This window comes from Pseudonaja textilis, chromosome 1 (assembly GCF_049901715.1).
Source record: "Pseudonaja textilis isolate UNSWEBS1 chromosome 1, rPseTex1.2, whole genome shotgun sequence".
NCBI lineage: Eukaryota > Metazoa > Chordata > Lepidosauria > Squamata > Elapidae > Pseudonaja > Pseudonaja textilis.
In genome coordinates, this window is record NC_141990.1 from 57,842,473 (window position 1) to 57,867,896 (window position 25,424).

At 44.1% G+C, this 25,424-nt stretch overlaps 1 protein-coding gene across 1 annotated transcript in view; it reads left to right on the plus strand.

The window, feature by feature from the left end:
- Positions 1–1,010: 1,010 nt before the first annotated feature.
- Positions 1,011–25,424, plus strand: part of KCNK17 (potassium two pore domain channel subfamily K member 17) — a 42,250-nt gene continuing 17,836 nt past the window's right edge. Inside the window, exons 1-2 of the mRNA XM_026695406.2 lie at positions 1,011–1,235; positions 8,433–8,544. Of these exons, the coding sequence (XP_026551191.1) occupies positions 1,011–1,235; positions 8,433–8,544 (337 nt within the window). The remainder of the gene's footprint in view (positions 1,236–8,432; positions 8,545–25,424) is intronic.

Genomic DNA, 25,424 nt, shown 5'->3' on the forward strand with positions numbered 1-25,424 from the left:
TATTTAAGCCACAAGACTCTGAATAACTTTTGGAAGAGAAAATTATTGCAAGAAACGGTAAGTTTGGTGTCACTTAATGTTGACTAGACTTTGGTAGTCCAGCCATGCTCCACCAGCTTAAGGCTGTGTTAACACAAAACTTGTGTGTGTGTGTGTGTGTGTGTGTACAGGCGGTGACCTGTGTGTCAGTATTAACACCTGTTGATTGCTGAGACAAACTTCTGCAGTTTCTTAGCATGGTTTTCAAAAGTGGTTTGCTGTTGCTTCTTCCCCAGAACGTTTGACTGGCCTAAGCGGCTACCAAACTAGCTTTGTGCCCAAGGTGGGACTATAATTCTCAGTCTCTTGGTTTCTGGGATAGGGCTGTAGCGATTATTCCAAACTGACTGGCATCCACACTTCAATTCAAGGTAAACCTACTATAAAGTAAATGCTAAGTAAAGCCCAAAAAGCCAGCGCCGCCTCCGGACACAGCTGTTGTTGTTCTTATGGGACTGAGCCCTGCCAAGCCTTGGCTCGGAAGTTCAAAGCCAAATGGCACATTCAACACAGGTGGTTTACTTACTAAAACGTCCTGGGCCCAAGAACAAGCATTCTCTCCGCGTAAGGCAAGGGTCCTCAACTTGGCAAGTTTAAGACTTGTGGACTTCAACTCTCAGAACTCCTGAGCTAACATGACTGGAGAAGAAGTTCTGGGAGTTGAAGTCCACAAGTCTTAAAGCTGTCAAGTTTGAAGGCCCCTGGCGTAAGGTTTCTACACACCCGAGAGTCAAAGTTAAGCTTAGAGTTAGCCGCTCAAACTGACCCGTTCCCTCCGTCGGGAAAAGCACCGGGGATGCTTCTGCTTTGGCCCCGCCCAGGGAGAGGAATCCGGGCGGAGAAGCGCCGCTGCTGCACGGAACCTTTGGAAGCAGGTGGCGGGCACAACTCCTCGCGGCTGCGCTTCTCCCCGGCGTTTCTGCACCGCCACCGTCTCTTCCACCGCCTCTGACTACATCGACGGCCAGAGTATGGAGCCACCGGAGGCTACCCCGACGGAGTGCCGCTGCGGGCTTCCCTCCACGATGCTGCTGCTGTTCCTCTACCTGAGCTACCTGCTGCTGGGCAGCGCCGCATTCTGGGCGCTGGAGTCGCCCCGGGAACGCGACATGACGGACCTGCTCCTGAAAGAGAAGTGGGAGCTGCTGTTGAACTTTACTTGCCTGGAACGGGAGGCTCTGGAGCGGCTCTCGGAGGTACCGGCGAAACCGAGGTGGCTGGGGCGGGCTGGAAGGGAAAGGAAATGAGGAGTCCGGCCAGTTTAACTTCAAAGGCGCTCCACGTGTAGCCCTGGAGGCAGCCTTTCCTTCACGTGTTCCAGAATAGAATAGAATAGAATAGAATAGAATAGAATAGAATAGAATAGAATAGAATAGAATAGAATATTGGCCAGGTGTGATTGGACACACAAGGAATTTGTCTTGGTGTTAATACTCTCAGTATACATAAAAGAAAAGATACATTTGTCAAGAATCGAGAATCTTAAGGTACGACAATTAATGATAGTCATAGGGTGCAATCAACAATCAAATCATACTAGGAAACAGGCAATATAAATTGTAAGGATACAAGCGACAAAGTTACAGTCCTACGGTTACAAGTGGGAGGGGATGGGTGATAAGGAGTGTTGAGAAGATTAACAGTAATAGTAGTGCAGACTTTGTAATAGTTGAACAGGGTTGAGGGAATTATTTGTTTAGCAGAGTGATGGCTTTCGGGAAAAACTGTTCTTGTGTCTAGTTGTTCTGGTTTACCTGTTCTGGCCTTGAAATCGGGCTGGGGATCAGCTCTGGTGGGAAGGGAAGGATCTTAGGAGAACTGGTTTGTCTAATGTAGAAATGAGGAATTTTCTGAGAGAACGATCAACTGATGAACAGCTTGCCTTCAGAAGTTGTGGGAGCTTCATCACTGGAAGCTTTCAAGAAGAGACTGGACTGCTATCAGAAGTAGTGTAGGGTCTCCTGCTTGGGTGGCGCATTGGACTAGATGACCTACAAGGTCCCTTTCAATTCTGTTATTCTGTTAATGTGATCCTAGAAATGTTCTTTCTTTCCTTTAGATTAGAAACAGGTGTCCAGATCTAGAGCCCAAATGTAGAGTACAGTAGGAGATGAGAGATCCTTTTCAGATCATGATAGATCTTTTTCTGAGAAACTGTCAAATGTTGCCAGTGCACTGACCTACAAAGCATCCAACCAAATTTCAGCCAGGTGCATTGTGCAAACCCAGCCTGTATGTGATTATAATGGAATATGTTAATGTGAACCCAGGCAATTCAGCTATGGAGCAAACCATAGTTTAGTTAGTAAGCACATCCCAAAAGAGCAAACCATAGTTTAGTTAGTAAGCACATCCCAAAAGTGCTACCTTTATTCGTATCAGCTTTTCACTGAAGTAATTAAGTGCTTGAAGGAAGTAAGCAGAATTAGATATTTCTTTCACTTCTTTAAAAGTGGAGTTTGTACTTTGACCTAATACTTGGAATAGAAAAGTTTTGCAGGACTGTTTCCTTTATTTAACAGTTCTTTAATTGTAAGGCTTAATCTGTTTTACAAGTTGGGTATGAGACAGATGGAAATACCACCAAATTCAGTGGAGTTTAAACTGGGGTAACTATGCACAGGATTGAAGTTACACCCCATAAATGTTTCAATGAGATTTTATGAGTGGTTGTTTGTTTGTTTGTTTGTTTTTGGATTTTATGTTTCACTATGATTTAACAAGAGTTAAAAATAATATAGTAAAAAAGGAAAATTTATGACGTAGATGAGGTTTCTTGACAAGGAGGTAGAAGAAAATGTAAGACCCTCTCCAGAAAGAAAAAGAAAAAAAGAAAAAGAGAGAGAAAGAAAGAAACAAGAAAAGGGAAATTAACTCATTGGAAATAATTTTATTTATTAATTTGTTTTTATTTATCAAATTTCAAGAGCATCCAACTCCTTGACAATTCTATGCAGCTTATAAATAAGAAGATAATACATTTTTAAGAAGAACACAGCTGACTAGAGGAACAGGATATCAACTCTAAACCAATTATAATTAAAGGGGGCTCCCTGGAAGAATAATTAAATCTTTAAAAATTTCCTAAACAACAAAAGGGCATACAAATCTCTATACAGCCAACTCCAAGCTAAGGCCAAGTAGGCACTGGCTAAGGACACTAAATTTTAAATTTTTTACCAAAACTAGAAAAAAAACGTGAATAACAACGAAAGTGAAAAATAGTAATGGAGTACTTCCTAAGTCAACATGCTCACTCCAGGGGTAAATACAGGTAATCCTTGACTAATCCTTGACAATTCAGGCCAACATTTCTGTTGTCAAATGCCATTAATAAATATCTATTTATTAAGTGAATTTTGCCCCGTTTTATGACCTTGCCACTGTTAAGTGAATCACTGCAGATATTAAGTTGTTAACCCAGTTGTTAAATGAATCTGGCCTTGTCAGAAGATTGAAAAGGCAATCACATGACCTAGGGACACTGCAGCCATCATAAATATGAATCGGTTGCCAAGTATCTGAATTTTGATCACATGGCCATGGGGATGCTGCAGCAGTCATAAGTGTGAAAAACAGTCATAGGTCCCTTTTTTAGGTGCTATAATTTGAATGGTCCCTAAAAAATTTTTGATAAGTTGAGGACTGCCTGTATAATTTTGCAATGTAAATAGATGAGAGTGTTCAAGCAAAGAAAAAAGAATTGTCTGTGGCTGAAAATCATAAGTGTAAAGCTCAAAAATTAGAAGAATAAAACAAGAGGTGGCCATTTTGAAATTTCTAACAAATCAGAATATGAGTCAAATCATAGGGATGCCAGAATATGACTTTGGCTCAATGCCAAAATATCTATACCTACTCGTGAAGGAGAAAGGGCAGTCATTGCAAAAGATTAGGAGTTCTTCCTGGGTCCTGCAAGATGACCTAGTTTAATCAATGGGACCTTGATTGTGCTTTGCTTGGTTGATGATACCAGATGAATGGACACTACTGAAGATAAGCGGTCCTTCAGAAATCTAAACCCCTAGGCCATGAAGGACTTTAAAGGTGATTATCAGCATTTTGAATTGCATCCAACCAATACAAAGCAGCAGAGTCTCAGGCACGTAACAGTGTTTCTGCCACAGTTCTCTCACTACTGCCTGGTTTGCCACATTCTGGAACAGCTGCAGGGCAGATGACTAAGCATGAGTAACTGTCTCTGAAGGGCCTCCCAGTCCAGGAAGGATGCAATTGGCTCATTAGATGCCCTTGTGCAATGAGTGACCTCTGCTCTTCAAGTAAGAAACTCCAATAGGACCTTAGCTTGTACAAAGCTATCAAACAAGAGTCTGTGATGGAGTATTCTTCTATCTGAGGAGCCCAAATAGATATAACCATTTGAATTTATCAGGACTGAATCCAAGAATGTCCTCTTAAGAAAAGAGCATACTACATCCTCCTTCAAGACTGAGGAAACAACTGCATCAAAACCCACTGCATGGACCCAACCATAGGTTGGATCTAGCAAACAGATATCCAAGCTTATAGATTGGAGAACTGTGGCCTACACATATTTTGGATGACAATTATCCCCTTCCCATGACTGTCTGTACTGTTTGAAGACATATTTGCCTTCATTGCCCTTACTGTTACTTCTACTACTATTAACTAACTGGAGTAATGGGCCACTCTCTGTGATTATATAATTAACTAAGCCAAAAGCTCATCTTTACCCTGGCTAATTGAATTGTGTGCGAACACTAACATTTGAGTTTTAAAGCTGAGAAATCTTCCCTGGAAAAGATTATATAGGATTGAGTGATTTTTCTTTCTTTTTTTTAACCATGGAATTATTGGTGAAAGATATAAATCTGAACTTAATAGGGAATAACTCTAAATTGTAGAGGCCAACATCAGGCTGAAGGTACATTGTTCAATTTTACATTGGATTACTTCATAGCACTGCATTAAAGTTTAGTTTAGCTATTTGATTTGAAGCCATTTTTCCTGAATCATTGAACTGCAGTGTGAAATTGAATGCCTTTGGATTTATTTGATGTCTTTTTTCCCAAATTGATCTGGAAAATGAATCAATATGATTTTCTGAATCATCAAATCAGAAAGGCATAGATCCATATATCTCTTCTCCAGCATTTTTAATCCTTTTTATTGTTGTTGTATAGGCCATAGTGTCTGGGCCTTCAACAAATCATAATAGAACCTGTTACACGATGTACTATCTATGGCTACGCCAATACCTTACTCTCACTTTTTCTCAATGGCTAATGTGGAAACAGCCATTAGAGGGTTCGTCTGTCTGATGTTAATTCCAGTTTATCTCTGTGTAGGCTGCTGAAGGGGATGGGTTCTGATATTTTTATTTCCTTCTTACTTTTTTATGGTCTCTTTTGAATAGTGTATAAAGGCCATGAACAGACATAGACATAGACATTCAAAAGAAAATTTCTTAGTATTACTGTATGACTTTGAGGCCACTGTAAATTATTAAGAGACTAAATATATTTTCAGATGATCGTTGGATTTCTCAAGTTTGTTATTGTCAACATGGGAAAGATCTTGTATAATCTCTGTGATAAGCAATTAACATTTATGGCCTTTTTTCTGTGTTCTTAAACATACATTTAAGATTAATATTTACCTTGTATATTGTTACCAGTATTTTATGTTTTTATAAGATAAGATTAAGAAATCAGAATTTCACTTAGAAAAGGCAAAGGCCATTTGCTTTCAAAACAATAGCATGCTTGACACACCCCATTCTCAACTTTACAGATTTCTTTAAAAAAACACACTTTGATTCAAATGTTACTTACAACATCCTTAGATAAGCCATATTTGGTCTTCTGTTTGTCTTTATAGTCATGTAAATGAAAAATGATTATGATTGCATATGTTGGCTGGGCTCCCTAAATCTTGTATGCACAGCTTCTATTCTCTATTTCATATTCGGCTGAATGTAACTAAAGTTCCATTTTACATATTAGGCAGAGGCAGCGAATAGATGGGGGCGGGGCCAGTTAGAGATGGTATTCCGAACTACTCAAATTTTTTTGCTACTGGTTCTCCAAACTACTCAAAATTTCTGCTACCGGTTCTCCAAACTACTCAAAATTTCTGCTACCAGTTCTCCAAACTACTCAAAATTTTTGCTACTGGTTCTCCAAACTACTCACAATTTCTGCTACCGGTTCTCCAAACTACTCAAAATTTCTGCTACCGGTTCTCTAAACTATTCAAAATTTCTGCTACCGGTCCTCCAAACTACTCAAAATTTCTGCTACCGGTTCTCCAGAATTGGTCAGAACCTGCTGAATCCCACCTCTGAGCTGGGTGCCTTTACTCTCTCTCAGCCTAACCCATCTCACAGGCCTGTTATGGGGGAAATACAAGAAGGAAGAAGTATTGTGTGTATTTGCCATCTTGAATTGTTTATAAAAATAATGAGGGATATAAATATAAAACATAAAAACAGGAGTAAAATACTAACTTGGTAAAAGATAGTCACATACAGGAATGAAACCATTCTAACTGAAGAAATTTTGTGAGTTTTTTTTTTAATATTAGCCAGATATTCCACTACAGCATTCATAATTATCACTACAGAGCCTGGAAAGAGATAGAAGCATTCAATTGCAATATATGCAAGGAAAAATGCCATGTAAGGAATAAATGAAAGTGTTCATTTCAGGTTTCCATATACCTGATTGTTTTAGATATCTTCACGTATGTTTATGTTTGAAAGGTGGTGATAAATTGGTAGGTAGTTTAGAGACCATCTATTCTATCCTCTGCTTGCAGCAACTCCTGCCATTGTGAAATGATCTGTATCAAACGAGAACTCACTATTCCATTTGATTCCCAAGTATAACTCCTGGATAGAAACTAATGAGGAATTGAAGCTAATCAAGGACAGACGCAACCTAGAACTCAGGAGAAATTTCCTGACAATCGGGTTTCCTGCCTGAGCAGTGGGATGGACTAAAGGATCTCCAAGATCCCTTCCAACTCTGTTATTCCTCTTTCAAGTTTTTGCAACTTAGTTTTCTCAAATTAGTCTCTTTGTTCGTCTGATCCATTATCTACTGTGCTATGATATAGAATTATATCAGAAATTCTTATTTGTGTTGTTCCTAAATATTGTTAGTATGATTGTAAAACTACTGAAACTCGTATCATTCATGTAGTTAGTCTAATGTCTGTGGAATAAGGGTCATAGTCTTGGTGGCCATTTTATGTGACTATTTAGATAGAAAGGACTAGAATTCTACAAGCCAGGAATGGAAATTGGGGACAATTAAATGGTCCATATTATCAATAACTATCAGAAATTCTAACAAAATCACAACTGGTCTTACAGATTGTACTGTAGAATATCCACTTGCTCTTTAGCGGTTACATATCTCTAAAGTCACAGTACGAGTTAACATGTTTGCATTATGCCAGCTCTGTCTCAGCCACCAGGGAGTCCCAACAGGAAAATAATTTAGTAGCTAAATTAATTCTAACCTTAATTGAACTGTTTTTTTATTACTATATTTATATTTCAATGTAACTTAAGAGAATCTAAGTGTACTGTTTTCTTACTTTACCTTATTTTTATCCCTATAGCAACCCTTGAAGTTAGATGTAGGTGACAGGTCTTTGTCTTTTTGTGTTACCAAAGGATATGTGAATCAAGAAGAAGTCTTATTTTTAAATGTCCTAATACATCTTTGTAAAATAACCTTTATCACGCATGTTTTTATCTTTATAGAGAACATAAATGCTGCATTTAAAACTTAGGTGGCATGAGGGCTGCGTTTCTTTGGAAGAAAATATCTGGTTTCTGCCAGCCCTCTCATTAATTAAGATAATAGAAGATATCATTTTCTGAAGATTTTTTGAAGGAGAAGACCATTCTGGTCAGGGACTTCGTTTCTTCATCTGCTAATTAAGGGTTTTTTCCTTATCTGCACATTGTAATTGCTTTTTAACTCTGATTGCAGTGGTTTCATTCTTTGTTTTTATCTTTTATTTTCTGTAAATGCTGCCTTGAAAACTGTTTCTCTGAGGGATGGGCAATACGGAATGCTTTAAAATAAAGTCTATTCTCTTAAGGGTTAGTTGTCCATCAAAGTTATAATTTCTTATATTCATTGTTACAAAATTATATAGCAGGGATTCTGCTAAATCTTTAAAGGAGAATTGGGGCAAGATATTAAATTCCTGTCAAGCCAGCTAAACATAGAAGATGAACTAATTTACAAAGGAAACTACATGTCTTGATTCAGAATGAAGTTTGTGTTCAGTGGAATTTATTCGAGGAAAGTGTGAATAAAAATGCAACTTTGGACTACCTTGTGGACAGAAATTCTCATCCATGACTTCTCTTTTTTTAATCTTTTTCACAGAATATCATCTATGCCTACAAGAGTGGACTTTATCTTAAAGAAAATACAAGTCTGGGCAGATGGGACTTTGTCGGCTCCTTCTTTTTCTCTGTTTCTACAGTAACAACTATCGGTAGGAGTCATGGAATACTAATTTGGAGGAAATAATGTGAAATAATTATAGCACAAAACTAAGCCTTTTTATCCCATTCTGTAGCAAAGAGAGGTACAGCTGAAGAAGAAAAGTTGGGATGTATCTTAGATTATTCTTGTAGTCTTTCTCCTGCTGCTTTGTTTTGCATTTGATGGAAAATTTTATAAAAAGCAGATGTGACTCTAAAGATATCTTTGCTTTAAGCTGCACACTTTAGCCATGTTCATAGCATCAGTAGAGTGAGCCAAATAGTACCAGCAGGGGGCAATAAAGATTTCACTCAAAGCAAATGCCACTTATAGATGACTTTCACAGGACTACACCCCCAGTAATTAGGAACATGCACTGAATCATACCAAAAGCTGTTTGAATCCAGTTCTTTTTTGTAATAAATTTTAAAGAAAGCAACATGCTAAAAGATCTTGGCTTTGAGAGTTTATGATCCAAATCCACAGCATGCCAGCAACCGGCTACGCAAACAAGCGAAATTCCATCCACAGGATACAGACAGCATGCAAAACCACATCCCCTCCAATCCATGGATTTTTTTTCTCCATGGAACTGGTCCCTGGTGCCCAAAAGATTGGGGGAGCCACTGGCCTAGATAGAGCAAAATATGCTGCTCACACTCAGATCCTTGATTGTGGTTGTTTGATCTTTGTTCATAGCCTTGGACTTCTTTAGAAGCAGTGGTGGGATTCAAATTTTTTTACTACCAGTTCTGTGGGTATGGCTTGGCGGGCGTGGCAGGGGAAGGATACTGTAAAACCTCCATTCCCTCCCCATCCCACTAACCTGCTTTCCAGCTCCGTTCTCCTGTGCAGGGCAACAAAAGAAGACCCAGCCAATCAGCTGGGATTTAAGAGGCAGAGAACAGATGGGAGTGGGGCCAGTCAGAGGTGGTATTTGCCAGTTCTCTGAACTACTCAAAATTTCTGCTACCGGTTCTCCAGAAGTGGTCAGAACCTGCTGAATACCACATCTCTGTTTAGAACACATGGGATGAAGTGTTCATTTCATAAATTAAAAAGCCAACTCTGTTTATAACCAAAGTGCTTTTGTCTCTGGGTTTTCAAATATTATCTTGGACACTCTGTCTCCTTTGAATACATGAATAGCCTCAATGTAGGCTACAGATGACAAACCATTCACCAAAGGCATGGCTTAGGGTGGTAATGCATTCCTCTCTTTGTGTCATATTGCTCTGTCCTTTTTTCAGTTTGGATGCAAATACAGGCACACGCATACAGTTTCTCTGATTGTGAACAGCATAAGTAATGTATTTCAGGCTACAGGTATCTGATGGGCTATATATTTTTGTATCACTCCACTGCTTGCTCTTTTTATGCTGTTGGGTCTCTTTCCCATTTGGAATCCAGGCATGTAGATACAATAAAGAGCAAAAGAGTGAAGAAGAATCACCCTGCAGATCTTATGCCTCTTCCCTTCCTATATTGTAAAAGGAAAAGCAGGTTGTATCCAGGCTTGCCTGCGTTCTCATGGTAATGTCTGTGTCAACCTACAAAGATCTATTTTAAGGTGTGTGAACTGAGCCTCAAAGGCCTATTGTGCAGCAGGTTTTTAAAAAATCAGCAAAATGCATAGCATTTTAACTCTGGGCTGTGTATTTAATGAGTCACAAGATGGCAGTGTTATCTTACTCTGCAGCTGTATTCCGCTTAAATGGGCACTTGATGATTAATCATCATTTAAGCAGCACATTTGTCTCAAATAAGACTAAATTAGAGACTTGAGGCCTATCATGGGCCATATTCCATGCTTCCACAAATTAATGCTTTTTTCCATGCACAATTGCTTGGGGATATATGCAGAAAACATTTTTTTCCGAAAACTTGTGGAATATATAAACTGAAAGCTATAATATTACAGCTCTCACAGTGTTTTAAAAATCTATCAACTCCCAATTAAGCACAGAAATCCTTAAAAAGGTTAGCAGCAATCATTTTTCAAGCATTTGAAGGGGAAATTTTAAATAAAGACATGTGGAAAATGGGAACATTTAAATGTAGCCAGTTCACTTCTGAGAGAAGAGGTGTGGCATCTGGAGCCCTTCTGAAAAAATTTAGCATCTAATTAAATGCTTTTACTATAAGAGAAAGGAGAAATTATTATATGCATGGAGATTCAACTGGTTAAATTAATGGATTTAATTAACAAATTGCATTTAGCTTTGATTGTGTACCTGATGATTCCATTGTCCTGGTCCCATCCACTTGTTGGAGTCACACATCATAATTAAAGCTCTGTACAATGCTTGGTCCTACATAAGAATATAGTTTTTTTAGATTCCTAACTTGAGGGATGGAGCAATGCCTGATTCCTCATACTAGTACAGCCTAGCCCCTTCCCTGAAGCACAGTCCAAACCAAAATAGAGGAGAAAGAGATAAGAAAGCTGCTAAGACTTTTCCATATTCCTACTTCCATGGAACAGTCCCAAAGGTGCTTTTTCAAGAGGCAACTTGGACTGTCGTATATCTCATACGAACAAAGGACACGAGTCGGTGACTTGGTTCAGCTCATTTATTAGGGTAAGACACAAGTGGGGCGAGTGGGGAAGAAGCGCGGCTTAAAAGCACTTCTGCTGAGTGCTGCGGCCAATCGGGTCGTTTTGAATCGCCCGCGATCGGCTCAGCCAATCGCGGTCGATTCCGAACGACCAATCAGTGCCGCGCACTCAGCCAATCCGGTGGCCGTGCGCTTTAGCCAATCCGGGCTGCCGGATTTCGAGTATTCAAATGTCTGTACAGAACACCCCTCCCCTCTTGGTTTGGTCCTACGTGACGTAGTCCCATAAGTAGGCGGGGCTCCGTATTTTCCGACTTGACTTGCACTGGTCAGTTGTCTCCTGGCTGTCGGTCGGTTCGGGTGGGACTCCTGTCGCTCTCCGTCTCGTTGATGGAACCGCCTGGAAGGGTGAGTCAGGCCTCTCGCCGCGGCTCCCTCCTGGTCTCCCCGGGTTGGTCGAGCTGCTGGCTTCGCTGCTCCCGCTCGGCTTTTCCGGGCTGGTTGAGCTGGCTTGGCTGCTCCCGCTCGGGCTTCCGGGGTCGGTTGAGCTGGCTCGGCTGCTCCTTCCAGGTGAGGCTTCGAGTGGGTCGCTCTCCGGTTCTTCAGGTGGTGAGTACTGCTGGTTTCTTTTTGGGTGGGTTTGTTCTTTTTGTTCTTTGGGGGCTTCCCTCCCTCTTGGTTGGTGTTTTGCGGTTCCTTTCAGTGTCTGGTATTTGCGTGTCGGTTGTATTTCCCGCGGTGGTTCTTGCTCTCAATTGGTCGATGTGGCGTTTCCACGCTCGTCCGTCGGTAGTTTGAAGGCGGTACAAGTGTGGGCCTGTTGCTTGGGTGATCGTTGCCGGTATCCAGAGGGGGTCCCCGGTAAGGTTTTTTTGCGTAGACCCTGTCTCCCGGTGCGAATGTTCTGCGTTTGCTGGTGGAGTCAGGGGGTCTTTCTGGGTTGTATGTGGGGTGCAAACGGTCGAGCGGTGATCGCAATTTTCTCCCCATTAGCTCCGCTGGGCTCTTGTTCGTCGTAGTGCTCGGGGTTATGTGCTGAATTAGTAGCATCCGGTTTATTTTGTCTTGTATGTCCCCGGTTTCGATCTTTTGGATGGTCTTTTTTGTGAATTGGACCATTTTCTCCGCCCTTCCGTTCGCCGCCGGGTGCGCCGGTGCCATTAATGCGTGTCGGATCCCTCGTTCTGCCAAGAATTTCTCGAAGGGTAGCGCAGTGAACTGGGGGCCGTTGTCTGACATGATGACATCGGGAAGGCCGTGGGTAGCGAAGAGCTTGCTGAGTTCTCTGATGACGGCGTCTGTGGTAGTTGTCTTCATGTTGCTTACCTCCAGCCAGTTGGAGTAAGCGTCTACGGTTACCAGGAAGGTGTGTCCTCTGGTTGGTCCCGCGAAATCTACGTGGATTCGGGACCATGGCCCCCGAGGGGTTTCCCATTCCAGGATCGGGGCGGCGGGGGGATTTGGTCTTGATTCCTGGCACTGCTTGCAGGAGGCCACCCAGGCTTCGATCTCCTTGTCCATCCCTGGCCACCAGGCGTGACTTCTGGCCAGGGCTTTTGTCCTAACGATGCCGGGGTGCCCTTCGTGCAGCATGCTCAGGACTTCTTTTTGCAATTTTTCTGGGACTATGACTCTGTCCCCCCACAGTAGACAGCCTTTCTGCGTTGATAGCTCTGTTTGTCGGTTCCGGTAAGCTTTGAACTCGTTGTCCACGTCCTTCTCCGGCCACCCTTTTCCCACCCATCTTAGGACCTGCGCCAGACGTTTGTCTTTATTGGTTGCTAGGGCAATGTCTGACGCGGTCAGGGGTAGGTTGGGTAAGGTCTTGATGCTCAGGGTGGATTTGGTGGGTGCTGGGTCAGCGTCCAGGGTGGGCAATGGTGTGCGGCTGAGGGCATCCGCGTGCGGGATTGACTTACCGGGGCGGTGGATTAGCCGGTAATTGTAGGCGGCGAGAAATTCGGACCACCTTGTCATCCTTGGGGAGAGGATGATTGGGGTGGCCCGGTCTCCCGCCAGTATTCCCAGCAGCGGTTTGTGGTCCGTGATTATGGAGAAGGTCCTGCCGTAAAGGTATTCGTGGAATTTCTTTACGGCTGCGACGATTGCTAGAACCTCTTTGTCCAATTGGCTGTAGTTTCTTTCGGGTTTTGAAAGGGTCCTTGAGAAAAAGGCGATGGGTGCTTCTTTCCGGTCGGCGAGGGTGTGGCTGAGGACGGCTCCTACGCCCGAAGGGTGATGCGTCGCACGTTACCGTGATGGGGAGTGTCTCGCTGTACTGGATGAGGACAGCGTCCGATGTGAGAAGGTCCTTGGTTTTGTTGAAAGCGTCCTCTTCTCGTCTCCCCCACGTCCAGGTGGCTGCCTTGTCGAGCAGCCTATGCAACGGTTCCGCCACGGTCGCCTTTTGGGGCAGGAAAACATTGTAGAAATTAATCAACCCCAGGAATGCTTGTAACTCAGTTTTGTTTCTGGGTTTGGGCTTCTTTGACGGCTTTTATTTTGCCCTCGGTGGGGTGGATTCCGTGCTGATCTAGTAGGTACCCCAGGAATTCGACCCGTGCCGTGCGCAGTTGGCATTTCTCCTCTTAACTTTTAGTCCTGCACTTTGGAATCTTTGCAGTACTTCCCTTAGGCGGCCCTCCAATTGTTTCTGGTCGGCCGCGGCTACCAACACGTCGTCAAAATAGGGTACTACCCCTTTTATGCCCCGGAGGAGCCTCTCCATTAGGCTTTGAAATACTCCCGGGGCTACGCTGACTCCGAATTGGAGCCTCTTGCAGCGGAATGCCACTCGGTGTGTGACTATAGTCTGCGCTTCTGCGGTTTCCTCGTCGACCGGCAGTTGCTGATAGGCTTGGGCCAGGTCGAGTTTGGCGAAAACCCTGCCCCCCCCAGTGAGTGTAGAAGGTGTTGCACTACTGGGACGGGGTAGGCGCTTTGTTGTAGCGCACGGTTCAGGGTGGCCTTATAGTCTCCGCAGATTCTCACCGACCTGTCTGGCTTTATCGGGGTGACTATAGGGGTCTCCCATCGGGCATGGTCCGTTGGCTCGAGGACTCCCTGCTCGACGAGCTTATTTAATTGCTCATCGATTTTGGGGCGGAGGGCAAAAGGCACTCGCCGGGGTTTGAGGCGGATAGGGGCAATGGTGGGGTCAAGGCTGAACGATATTGGGGGCCCCCGGTACTTGCCTAGGTTTCCGTCGAAGACCTCTTGGAACTCGCGCACGAGCTGCTCCTCCCAGTCCGCCTCGGCGACGTGGTTGGTGCCGGTCACTTCTAGTCCCAACGGCGCGAACCATTGAAGTCCCAGGAGGCTGGGGCGGTCTCGCTCGACGATGGTTAGGGGTAGTATTTCGGTGCGCCCTTTAAATGTGACCTTGAAGTGCCCGGTCCCTACCACGGGGATGCGATTCCCCTGGTAGTCTTTGAGGATGAGCTTCTGGCTCTCCAGCTCGTGCCGTTCATGGAGGTACTAGCAATTTCCCGCCACGCGACCATGGATAGGTAAGATCCGGAGTCGACTTCCATTTTGCAGGGGCGGTCTTCGATGGCGACCTCCACGTGGACCTTCTGGCCATCCCAGTTGGAGGAATGGCCAACGATGACCGTCTGGTGCGTTTCCTCGCGCTGGCGGTTTTCGTTGAAATGGCGGCTCCTCGCTTCCCGGCTCCAACGGCTCTCGCTATCCCGGTCGCGGTTCCTTGGGGGGGGTGTTGTCGCGTCTGGCGTTGTCGCGTCTCCGTGGGCTGCCGTCTCGGTGGCGGGGGCTGTGGTTCCGTTTGAAACGGCGGACCTTGGCGATGTGGCCCCGCTTGTCGCAATGCCGGCATATTGCGTCAAAGAACCGGCATTCCGACCGCGGGTGTTCGCCGCCGCAGCCGGCGCACTGGAACTTTGATTTTCGGTTCCGTTGCTCGCGCCGGTCGCGTCCCGTCTGCAGCCGGTGGATGTCCTCCTCGTCATCTTCTGAGTCGGAGGGGGATTCGAGGTCGCCGTGATGTGTGGAGGCGGCTGCTCGATGGTCGAATCCTGACTGGTTCTCGGGGGTCGCGGTCGCTTCGGTCATGGCGGGTCGCTCCGCGGTGCCGGCTTGCCGCAATTGGGCCGCTGATTTCCGGATCGCTTCTGCTGCGGTGGCTTCGGCAAGGGCATCGGCGAGGGAAATGCCGCCCTTTGCCATGATCCGGCTCTGCAGGACGGGGTCCCGGAGGCCGAGGACGACGCGGTCCCGCAGGGCTTCATCGAGATCGGTGAACCCGCACAGGCCCCCGAGGTCTCTGAGGTCGGCCACAAAGTTGCTGACGCTCTCCCCTTGCTTCTGATCGCGGTGGTAGAATTCGTGCCGGCGGATGAGGGTGGGCACGGCGGGTGCGTAGTGGCTCCTCAGCAGCGGTTCGAGATCAGCCCAGTCCATGGCCTTTACGTCGAGCGGCTTGGCGAGGGCTTTTGCCATTTTAAATACTGCGGGCCCGCAGTGTGTGAGGAAAACGGCCCTTTTCCTCTGCCCGTTCACGTCCTTGAGGTTGCTACTCTCCAGGAACATGAGGAATCGGTCTGTGTACGATTCCCAGTCCTCCTTAGCTTGGTTGAAGGGAGCGGGTGGCACGTTGCCGCTGGCCATGCTGCCGGTTGCGGTTCCGTGGGCCACGTGTGGTGTGGGACTTGTTTTAAAATCCCACCTTCGTCGCCAGTGTCGTATATCTCATACGAACAAAGGACGCGAGTCGGTGACTTGGTTCAGCTCATTTATTAGGGTAAGACACAAGTGGGGCGAGTGGGGAAGAAGCGCGGCTTAAAAGCACTTCTGCTGAGTGCTGCGGCCAATCAGGTCGTTTTGAATCGCCTGCGATCGGCTCAGCCAATCGCGGTCGATTCCGAACGACCAATCAGTGCCGCGCACTCAGCCAATCCGGTGGCCGTGCGCTTTAGCCAATCCGGGCTGCCGGATTTCGAGTATTCAAATGTCTGTACAGAACATGGACTGTGTTTTTTTTTAAGACGTTTCATTTCGTTTCTCATCCAAGAAGCTTATTCAGCTGAAATGCAAAATGTCTTCAACCCCCTCCAAAGCCCAGTTTCCTCTTGAAAAAGCACTAGAATTCAACATAACACAAACACAAGCAACAGAACATAATGACACCAGAGTCTTGGATTTTAAAAGAGCTGATTTCAATAAACTCAGAGAGAACTTGGGAAAGATTCCATGGATGAAAATCCTAAAGGGGAAAACAACTCAAGAATCTTGGGAAACTCTAAAAAGTATGATCATAGAAGCCCAGACCAGCGCAATACCACTGAATAGGAAAAAAAAGAAATCCCAGAAGAAACCAGCATGGCTGCACAAAGATCTCTCTGGCAAATTGAAAGAAAAAAAAAGGACAAGTACAAAAAATTGAAAGAAGGACATACAACTAAGGCAGAATATCAGCAGATAGCCAGAATCTGCAAAGACGAAGTCAGGATAGCAAAGGCTCAGAACGAACAAAGACTTGCAACAAAAGTAAAAGATAATAAAAAAGTTTCCTCCAACATATAAATAACAAGAAAAAATCAAGGAAACAGTCAGTCCACTAAAGAGAGAAGATGGCAAGGACGTAACAGGCAACAGAGAGAAAGCAGAACTGCTTAACTTATTCTTTGCATCCGTCTTCACGCAAAAAGAAACTATAGCTCCACCCACCAAAAATCTAACTGTAAAAGACAGACCATAAATGTTATGTCTGTGGAACTGGTTGGGGTCCCCAACCAGGTCCGCTGTTTGAGCGGGAGCACCAGCAGCTCCCATTGGTTGGCTCCGTTTGACAGCCGGCTATATAAGCCAGCTGTCGAGCAGAGCCAGCCGTTGTCGCCCGCTGGTCTGCAAGTTAGCAAGCAGACGCGACAACCCTTTATTCTTTGCAATAAAGCCTGTTAGTTGTACGATCTGGTCTCATGCCTCTTCCTTACCATCGCTCTACAACACTGGCGATGAGGATGGGATGGTCGAAGGCTAACCAGACGCATTTATTCAAAGAGCTGTAAGTCACGGAGAGTGAAGCCACGGGCGCTGTAGCCACAGCCGCCCCACGCTTGCAAAGAGCGCGAAATTCAAACTGATATTGTTTGAGCTGATTCGCTGAAACGAGCCACAGGCGCCGCAGCCGAGGCCGCCCACGCTCACCAAGAGCGCGATTTTCAAAAAGAGCTACGCAGCCCAGAGAGACAGCCGCAGCCGCGTTCTTTTAAGAGCGCAAATTCAAATAGCGATTGAAGAAGACGAACCTGTTCTTTTCTCCACGATGAGTACTAATTCAGCATTCCCTCCATTCAAACCAAACGAGGAAACATGGGACTCCTACAAAAATCGATTCAGCCATTTTCTTGACGCCATCGGTTTAGCCGACGCTGCGGAGCATAGGAAGAAGTCCTATTTCCTGAGTTACTGCGGAGCCGCCGTCTTCGACACCGCTACAGCGTTAGTCGCACCCCGCGCCATCAGAAGCGTCCCATGGGACGAGCTACAGGAAATACTTTCAAATCACTATTCGCCCAAACCGTCCCAAATAGCCAGAAGGTATGCCTTCAGGGTCAGGAAACAGGCAGAGGGGGAGTCGATCAACGAATACATGGCCGCCCTGAGAACAGCCGCTTTACAGTGCGGATTCAAAGAATATTTGGAAGACATGCTGTTGGACAAGATCGTCTGTGGGGTGAGAGACCTGAGACTCCAGAGGCGTTTACTGGCAAAGAAGGACTTGACTCTAGCCTTAGCCATGGAGGAAGCCCTGGCTGCTGAGCTCTCGGCCCAGTCAGCAGCTGAAATTCAGGGCACTCAATCTAAACCCAGCACGCCAACTGTCCATTCTGAAGAAGTAATCAGCGAAGATGACCCCACAGACACATCTGACATTAACCGCCTTAAACATCAGAAGCCTTCACAGGTAGGAGCGGGGCAGAAAAACAACTTCACCCCCAAACAACCTCCCATGTGCCTAACCTGTGGAGGCTCCCACCCTAGGGCATCCTGCAGGTTCAGAAACGCCATCTGCCTGAACTGCCAAAAGAAGGGTCACATCGCTAGAGTCTGCCAAGCAGGGAGATCTTTACCTCAAAGGCCTCCACCACCTCCTAACTCCCAAAGGCAAGTGGAGGACTGCTATACCTGCTACCACGCTAACCATACTTCCCAAACCCCTGATAAAATTAAAATTTCTGTTTTCCTAGAAGGTAAACCCTGCAGGATGGAGGTGGACATGGGATCCGCGCTCTCAATCATCTCCTGGGATACCCTGAAGAGGATCCAGCCCAGACTGTCAAGGAAACAGCTACAGAGATGCCACTTGACGCTGCGGGACTACCAGGGCAAGAACATTCCTGTCCTCGGGAAAGGCAAGTTCCTTGTTCAATTCCAAGCCTTTAAAGGCCATCTGCCTCTAGTGGTTGTTAATGGTACCCTCCCTAGTCTATTGGGACTTGATTGGTTTCCTTCTCTCGGCCTTAGTGTAACCGGGATCCATGCTGTCTCAACTTCTGATGTAGATACACTATTTTCTGATTTTTCCGATGTATTTAGCAATGAGCGGGTTGCTATTCGGGCACCCCCATATCATTTTCAGTAGACCCCCAGGCAACCCCTCTTCGTTTAAAACCACGTAGGGTACCTTTTGCCATCCGTCCCAAATTGGACGCAGAACTAGACAAACTACTTAAGCAAGGGGTGCTAGAACCCACTGATTTCGCTAAATGGGAGACCCCCATAGTCACCCCACTTAAGAAAGATGGCAATTTGAGAATCTGTGCGGATTACAAAACCACGCTCAACCGCTATCTGCAGGTCAGCGCATACCCTGTCCCCGTTATTCAGCATCTGTTACACACTTTCGAACCCGGCACCATTTTCACCAAGTTAGACATGTCCCAGGCATACCAACAGTTCCCTGTCGATGAGCAGACAGCGGAATTACAAACCATAGTCACGCACAGGGGGGCATTCAAGTGTAGGCTCCTCCAATTCGGGGTCAGCGTGGCCCCAGGCATTTTCCAGTCACTCATGGAGAGGATTCTCCAGGGTCTCCCAGGAATGGTCCCCTACTTCGATGACATCTTAGTCTCAGCCACGAACCGACCCCAGCTCATTCAGAGAGTCAGGACAGGTGGAGAGGTTTAGACAGCATGGCCTTAAACTTAAGAGGGAGAAGTGTGCCATCGCCACTAGGCAGGTGGACTTTCTGGGTTATAGAATAGACGCCTCTGGCATCCACCCCGTTGAGTCCAAGGTGAAGGCCATCCATGAGGCACCCACACCCACCAACAAGACTGAACTTCAAGCTTTCCTGGGACTCCTGAACTTTTCGCCTCATTCCTCCCACAAGGCATCGGTCGCTGAACCATTACATAGGCTACTAGATAAAGACTCGCCCTGGCACTGGGGACCCAAGGAAACCCATGCTTTCAAGTCAGTCAAATCCTTACTCACATCAGAAGCGGTTCTAGTTCAATTCGATCAACGTCTTCCCCTGGTCCTGGCTGCTGACGCATCCCCTTTTGGCATTGGAGCTGTCCTGAGCCACAGACTCCCCAACGGTTCCGAGGCACCAATTGCTTTCTTTTCTAGGACCCTTTCTCCAACTGAGAGGAACTACAGCCAAATCGATAAAGAGGCCTTGGCTGCAGTGGCTGCAGTTAAGAAGTTCCACGAATTCTTGTTTGGCCACCACTTTGAGTTAGTGACTGACCACAAACCTCTTTTAGGACTTCTGTCTGGTGATAAGCAAACCCCGCAGGTACTTTCACCCAGAATGACCAGATAGACCCTGTTTCTGGCCGCTTACTCATTCAAGTTAGTGCATCGTCCCAGTAAGAACTTGAGCCACGCCGATGCCCTTAGTCACTGCCCCCTGCCAGTCCCAGTCGAAGACCCAGCGCCTATCCACGCCATTTTTGAGGTCAACGAACTCAAGCTCCCAGTGACAGCCGAGGACATCGCGGCGCACTCAAAGAAGGACAAAATCATCGCCCAGGTTCTGGACTGGGTGGGAAGGGGTGGCCGAAACTCAATGTACAACTGATTTTGTCCCTTTAAAACCCGCCAGCAGGAACTGTCAAAGTTGCAAGGTTGTCTATTGTGGGGAACAAGAGTGGTCATCCCAGCCTCCCTTCGAGTGCCCATCCTGAAGGTGCTTCACGAGGTCATCCGGCATTGTAAGAATGAAGGCCCTGGCCCGCAGCTACGCCTGGTGGCCCGGCATGGACGCTCAAATCGCCAACTGGGTAAGCTCTTGCCAGCCTTGCCAACAAACCAGGGCTGCCCCTCCAGCTGCCATGCCCACCAGATGGGAGAGTGCAAACGCCCCTTGGTCCCGCTTGCACGTCGACCTGGCTGGGCCTGTACATGGCAGGACCTTCTTGGTGGTCGTGGATTCATACTCCAAGTGGATTGATGTAGCCTTACTTCCCACAACCACCACCAGGGCGATAGTTAAGGCCCTAACCCGTCTATTTGTCACCCACGGGCTTCCTGACACGCTGGTTTCAGACAATGGCCCACAGTTCACATCGTGTGAATTCAGCATGTACACTGCTAACTTGGGCATCAGACACGTCCTTACAGCACCATTCCATCCCGCTAGCAACGGGATGGCAGAGAGAGCAGTTAGGTCAGCCAAGGAGGCACTCGCCAGGTTTGGCCAGGAGGATTGGCACTCTAAACTGTCTCGTTATTAAAGTTCCTGGAAACTTAGATTCTCTCAACTACGTGTCTTCTACTCAACAGGATCCCTTAAAACCAGGGGTAGAATGGGATGCTAAGCTGCAGATAAAAAAAATGAAATCTTTTGCTTGAGCCAGTTCGAAGAGAAGAAAGGTAACAGGAGTGTTGGGATCATCCTTTCAGCCAGATTTGTAAAACTAAGATTTTGAAAATGCACAGCAAGGGTGCAGTTGAGGGCAAGTTTCACAAGCCTCATGCACCCAGGAATCTTTGTGAGAAATACTTGCTGAGTGTCTGTTGAAGGTGACTCCAAGGTTTAGATCCACTTCCTGCACTGGAACTGTCTTTGTCCAAGGCTGAGCAAATCTATTCCTACTTGGTTGAGACGTTAACAAAATTGGAGAAAAACATTACACAGAAGAAAAATGCCTGACTCTTCCCAGGTGTTTCATGAAAGTTTTTTTTAAAAAATCCATTTGGGAACATAAACTTGAAAGAAAGATTGGACCATAATATATATAAAATGATGTTTCAGATTTGGGTCTGACACAACTATTATCACTTTGAAGGCACTAGATGGCAGCACAGGATCAATGGGAATGCTTATAGTATTCCAGGAATCAGATCGATAATCATACACCCTCTTTCCAGTAGTGGGATTCAGATTTTTTTACTACCAGTTCTGTGGGCGTGGCTTGGTGAGCATGGCATAATTTGGTGGGTGTGGCTTGGTAGGCATGGCAGGGGAAGGATACTGTTAGATCTCCATTCTGTCAGCTTTGGAAGCCATATTGAGATCAGATGTTCCTACGCTGCCACATCTCAGCCTGGGAACGTGGGAGGGGGGAATATATTGGAGTATATCTAGTTAGACATAATAACTTTCTTTTTCTGATTCAAGGTCAGGTTGTGTTGTGCATAATGGAGAAGAAGTCTTAAGTTGGGATGGATGGTGATTGGGGCATTTGATGTGATGATGGGTGCAGGGGATGGATTTTGTAGTTTTTACTTTCAGATTCTGGATTCTGGATTCCACAGTTGTGCCAGTTTACTATCCAAAATAAAAGGAACCTTCAAGAGATGTCTGTCTCGGAGTCATTGGGCGGAACGCTAACACCTTCCCTCCCCACTCCTGGGGGAAGGTTACCACTGGTTCTCTGTACTACTCAAAATTTCCATTACCAGTTGTCCAGAACTGTTCAGAACCTGTTGAATACCACCTCTGCCTCTTTCCTATGTCCGCTGAGTTTGAACAGTTGGAGCTACTGGGGTAAATGAAAGCTTTATACTAAACCTACCAATTGCATCTTTAAATAAGGTTGAAGTTGAGTTGTTTATGTATGTAGAAAGTTGTAAAAATGTTTTCCTGATCCCAGCCTACAGGGCTATCCAATCTAGCAATGCCCTTGCTGGTTAGCAGACATTCTGGGAAACTTATACAAATGGCATCAGCCATCACTCTCAGTTTTCCACCAGCTGCCTTTGGCCCTGAAGAAAAAAAGCCGAAAGCTCTTACAGTTGATTATCATCGATATAATTATTTTCCAATGCAAGCGTTTAGATTCAAGAAGGAAATTCTTTTTAATTTTGGGGTGCAATGTAACATAACTCTTGTTGGGATATGATTTTCAGTAACTTCAGTTATATTCTTTATTCATAATTGAATTAAAGTTTATCATACAATGTGTGACAAAATAATTTAGCCAATTTTAATCTGTCAAATTAATGTAATACATGAGCTGTGTTGAAAACTGAGGTATTTTTCCCCCCCAAGAATTCTGCAAATTTCAGAAATAAATGGGTAGATACCTTTAAAGTTATTTTATCTTCCCTACATTTTCACATCCATATCAAGTTGGGGTAGCGGGAGAGAAAGGAAGGGAAACTAGCTGATAAAAGGAAAGGTACATAGGCTACTACTTAAGTGTTTGTCACCCTCTGTAATGTGCTTGGTGTATCCTGCCAACAGAAATGGTAGGAAGGTTTTTCCTTACATATGCATTTTTTCTAACAAACTAATCAAAGAAGTAATCAGCACAGAAACTATTTCAACAGGTATTCTTTTCTAATGTGTGTGTGTGTGTGTGTGTTAGGGCCACTGCATCTGGGCTACCAAAAAAAAATGGATGACCACTAGATGGACACAAAGAAATACTGAATATTAGAAGGGTTTTTGTTTTTGTTTTTGTTTTGCTCTGCTTGTCACCTTATAGCCCAGATATGATAGCTTTAGTGCATACAAACACCATGATTCTCTTGAACATTTTATGGGCCTATAATTAGTCCCACAACAATATATAATCTTTATTCCTTGTTGACTTACAAAAGATTGTTGCATTATTCAATTGCAATCTGTTGTTAAATATTAGAAATATTTGGAGCTGAGTTGGAGAGACATTTTAGAACATTTAGACATTTTAGTCTGCTGAGAGTAGCTGTGCTTGCACCAGCAATAGCAGGAACCAGAATTGGTATTGTGTAAGGATGGGAGAACTGGAGAAAGGATAAGATCATTCTTATAAGACTGCTTATAGCATTTGGTTTAGTGACAAGTAGGAACAGACCAGTCAGATGAAAAATTCGAGGATACAATACATTGTGGCTTAGTTCACATAACAGATTAAGCCCCAAATAAATTACATTAGATCTTTTTGATTGCTGTGTGAACCATATAAATTTATTAAATAAAATAAAGCTTTGTAAAATAAGAATTGTGACTTAATGTAGTATTTCTTAAAAATTTCAAGACCAAACAATGCTAATTTGTACATTTTGTAAAAAAAAATACTAAGGAGGTTATATGACTGTTTTTTTAAAGGAAATACAAGAATTATTGAAATAAAACCTCTTCAAATAATATTTAAATGTATTTTCCTTTACATTTAATATATTAATTAGAAATCTTAATGGGATGCATGAACTAGAATATGATTATTTCAAAATTTTAGCAGTGCCATTGTTAAATAAACATAGGCTTCGTGTTACACTTTGTTTCAGTATGGATCCTTGGTTGCAGAAACTTTGTCAACCCTACTTATAATCCATTTTTCACAAAAAGATTCTGAAGAAAATAGTAAAGCCTAAAGTGACTCTGAAGTTGCTTGAATGTTGGTGTTCCTTAAAATTTAGTTTAGCTTAAAATTAGTTTAGTGTGTTGTGCAGACCCAGTCAATTGTAGCATATCTGATAAGCCTTTGTTAAACAAACCATGGTTTAGCATATATGAATCTAGTTTGTGCCCTGGCTTACTTTTCAAAAATGGTTCATTAGTATGCTCTGTTCTCTGCCATATTTTAACATGTTCAAACATTTGCTGCCTTGGTTTGTAGCCCTAATGGATGATCAGACATAGCCTCTTTTTTCATGGTGTGTATTCACTAAAGTAATATATCAGAAACAAAAATGCACTATGTAGTTGGCTTATATTTGTCTTGCAAATCACCACAACCACCTTGTAGATCCAGTCTTACTGGATAAACACTTTATTCTTTCAGAATCATCTGATACCATGTGTTAATGTTATGGAAGAATAGGTTGTAAAAACAACGAGTCCAAAATACCGTATTGAATACTTCATTGAGCAAATTGGAAAAGCTTTCAGTTACTCAGTTACCTAACTAGGATTTATGCAATTGACTAGAAAGTTATTATTTTTTGCATCCCTTTGTAGTGCCTAAAGATCATTTTTCAGTTTTTTTGTTCAGATTTTGTTTTGATCTCTATATATCTGAATTCACAGTTATTTCCAAGTTCATCATGCCACAAGCTTCCCATTCCATGACCATAAGCCAAACAGTCTTGCAGAATGAAAATTGAGTCATTCTTGATAACAGAGGCAAATAATTGATCTCAAAAGGAAAATAATTGAAGTAGGGCAGACTGTGACAATTACATTTGAACTGGTAGTGGAGAAAATCTAAAGGTAGAATAATTGCTTTTTCTAAATAGTGTACTGTTTCTGGTGGCAGAACAGAAAGGAAGATATAATTCTTCTTGCCTTTCCATTTGTTTGCTTGTTTTGGGCCGTGCAAGCAAATTAATATATGTATTAGAATAAATGTTTCATTTCATTGATACAAACTACAAGTAACACAACTGAACACTTTAATAAAATTGGAATTCAATAATTTAATACTCTTTACCAAGAAGTGAATATCTGCAAAAGTTCCAAAACAACCATTTCTTTTTTTTTTTAGAAAAGACTTTATTAATTTTACTTTAAAAAAAACAACAACACAGCTACAAATTATATACAACAAAAAGACAAACAGGTCTTGGAATAGGCCAAGAGGGAAAGAGAGGAAGGCTTGAGAGAGGAAAGAGGGAAAGGTAAGGGAAGGGGGGGAAAGAGTAGGGAAAACAATTATAATAAAACCATATTTTTGTGACTGTCTGTAAGGTCCTTTCTTCTTCAAAACTATCGTTGGCGGTGCTTTTCTTTATCTCTGCTTCAGAGGCCCTCGGCCTTAATTGTCCTAGAGGTGATCTATCTTTGGTTTAGCCAAATATACAAAGGATTCCAATTGCTATAATAGGTTGAGGATTCTTTATTTTTTAATGCTTGGGTTAGTTTGCCCATTTCACCGCATTGTAAAATTTTCTGAATAACCATAAATTTAGTGGAGATAGAGGGTAGTT